The 2,850-nt window shown below is 40.8% G+C and overlaps 1 protein-coding gene across 1 annotated transcript; it reads left to right on the top strand.

Annotated features, from left to right (window-relative positions):
• The first annotated feature begins 361 nt into the window (after positions 1-361).
• LOC113678288 (uncharacterized) lies at positions 362-2,012 on the top strand. Its single transcript, XM_027195167.2, has one exon. It carries the CDS (start codon positions 473-475, stop codon positions 1,607-1,609), a length of 1,137 nt encoding a protein of 378 aa, XP_027050968.2. The 5' UTR covers positions 362-472; the 3' UTR covers positions 1,610-2,012.
• Positions 2,013-2,850: the final 838 nt, after the last annotated feature.

Below are 2,850 nucleotides of genomic sequence, written 5' to 3' on the forward strand. Positions count from 1 at the left end.
AAACTAAAAGTTCTTGAAAACTCTTCGTTGGGAATCATGTCTTTGAATATACGGCTATAAGTGAAGGGATAATTGAAGTTCTTGAAAAAATATATTTTTTTCCGTCTCAAAATATTTCTTATCGATCGCTTCAAAATAGAGTGCTGCATTATGCAACTTTGGGAATTTTACCAGAAAAAAATTATATGAGAAACGTTTGGAAACGTCAGAGACACGCCTTTAGGGACAAATTTATTGAACTATTTAGAATCTTTCCGTTTTTACACTACGACCTATAAAATTCATATCTCTTCTTAAGTAATGAGAGTAAGTCTGCTGACGAAACTTCAAATTCTCTTTACCCAGACTTGTTATATAGTTACGCAGGAAGCCACGGTTTACTCAAAACTTGAAAAGTTTCGCTCTTGTGTTGTGAGATGTATTAGTGGCATATAATTGTAAAAAGACTTAACTAAATTGAAAGAAAAACACAATGAGCAGAGATCACAGGAAGATTTCGCGATCTGTAGAAGAACGAAACATTCTCGCGTCCACCACGCGGGTTTCGCAGATTTCGCAGACAGACAACGAACTGAAGCTGAAGTTACAAGCGATCGATACTTCATATAAGATATCTAACAAACGCATTAGGAATGAAACTCGCGAGTTAAAGGAAATTCTGCACGGGTTACAACGAGAACTGCAAGTATCCAAAGGTGGAAATCACACACAGTATGTTCCGTCATTGATTGAGCAACCTCAAAGACGCCCGCGAAGGACGACAATTGATACAGTTCCTTCTGAAGAAAGGAGAGATGTCGGTGATGTCGATGTGGCTAGGCGAAGGAGTGGAACCCATCCTCCTAGTTCACACACGCAATACAGCAAGAGGGCTAAAGACGATTTAAATGATGGGCAAAGTGCGGAGAAAGTGTTAGAAGAACGAAAAGAAGATAGAACGACAGAAGTACAAGAGGCTAGCCTACGGAAAAAAGATAGCTTTCCTTCACGCACACTGAATGAAACAGTCTTCTCGAGTCGAATCGGCGCTGAAAACGCATTTCCTTCGAAATATTCTCCCAGAGAGCAACAACGAGGCGAGCGAAAGAGGTCGACAAACGATGCATTTCGCGGTCGGTTTGTAACAAACACCGATATCAGAACCGTGGACTCGAGCGTACCAAGCTCAGACCGGAGAATTTCACAAACACAACAAAAATCGGAGGGAGGTAGAATTTCTATACGAACGAATCCGAGCATTTTCGAAGAATTTCCATCGGGAAACCAAAGAGAACTCAGAAAGCGGAGTCTTCCCTGGCAGAAAAAGGGGATCCTTAATGTGGGAACTCGAGAAGACAGTCCGATGGGGGTTCCCCCCGCGAGACACGACCCGCACGATGCCGAGGTCGTATTCGATGCGCTCCCAGATTATCTCGGAGGTCGTAGATTGAGTGTCGCTCATGGTCGGGTACGGAAAGTATCCCGAGGGACTGGGCTTCCCCCCCTGAGGGAAGAGAGAGTTGCTCAGAAGGAAAAGTCGGCCGAAAATTGGAATGATTTGTCCAGCTGTAGATACTTGCGAAAAGAAGACCAGGAAATAACAATAGATGATATATTTAGAAAGGAATAGAAACGCAACAATTGTTTTTATACTTGAACGTAATTAAACTGTTTTGTTTCCCAAAAGAAAGGAAAAAAGAAAGAAAGACACAAACAAAAAGAAAACCGTCGCTGGCACTTTTTCAAGGACGAAATCTCCCCGCTGCAAGATGGATCTTTTTCCGAAGCAGACAGACTGTGAAACTTTTATACAAAAAAAAGAGAAAAAAATTACTAAAAACCGTCTAAGTACCTTAGTGTTTGAGTTATTTTGGTGATCCTGTCATCCATTTTATACGTAATGTCAAAACAAGCCGTGTGGTGTATTTAAACAAATGACACACAGCCGAGAATTGCTTTTAAGTCATGTTAACTACAATTGATATTCAAACGTGTTTACATAGAGAGAATAAAGCACTCAGTGACGAAACAAACACCAAGGCCTAAGTTTCTATTAATAGCAATATTTCGGTGTACTAGATGTTTGTAAATGGTCTCAACACGGGAGGAACTTAAATCGGTTCGAAATCGCCGCCCAGTTTTCAGTTCGTGTTCCCCCGAATGTGTGACGATGGGATTACGAGGAAATCGTGCAAGCCTTTGTATAAGAGATCGTTTTTATCACCTACTTGAAAATATCTTCAATATTCTTCATTGAAAAGTCAATTAAGAAAAACAATGAAACTTCAGAAGAGGAAAAGACTGTGACAATGTAAAAGTTTGTCAACTTTCGTCACTAGAAACCATTATTGAAAGTTTTAAACAAATTTCCCGCACTTTGTTAAGCAAGAGTGAAACATTTCCGATGTCCGAATGTCCCACGGATATCCAGTTGCGACGTGTCCCTAAATTTATTTTGATGATCGTTCCCGAGTAGTATTTAGACATCACGGAACATCCGACGGATATTCAGTTAGCTACATGCCCCTTAATTTGTGTTAATGATCGTTACCCCCGAGTAATTTAAAGACATCACGGAACGTCCCACGAATACCCAGTTAGTTACATGCCCCAAAAGTTATGTTAGTGATATTTGGACATCACGGAATGTCCCATGATGCCCCAAAGGTTTTGTTAATGATCGTTACCCACTTGTGATACTTAGACATCACGGAATGTCCCACGGATATCCAGTTAGCTACCTGCACCAAAATATAAGTAAATAATTATTACCCCGAGGAATATTGAAACATCACCGAATGTACCATGGTTTTCCAGTGGGCTTAAGCCCCACACGATGTTTCAGTAAGTGGCCAGCAAGCTTCAGCAAAA

This window comes from Pocillopora damicornis, chromosome 11 (assembly GCF_964200805.1).
Source record: "Pocillopora damicornis chromosome 11, jaPocDami1.2, whole genome shotgun sequence".
NCBI lineage: Eukaryota > Metazoa > Cnidaria > Anthozoa > Scleractinia > Pocilloporidae > Pocillopora > Pocillopora damicornis.

Coding starts and splice junctions, on each gene's coding strand:
- LOC113678288 (XM_027195167.2), top strand. CDS start 473: ATGAGCAGAGATCACAGGAAGATTTCGCGATCTGTAGAAGAACGAAAC.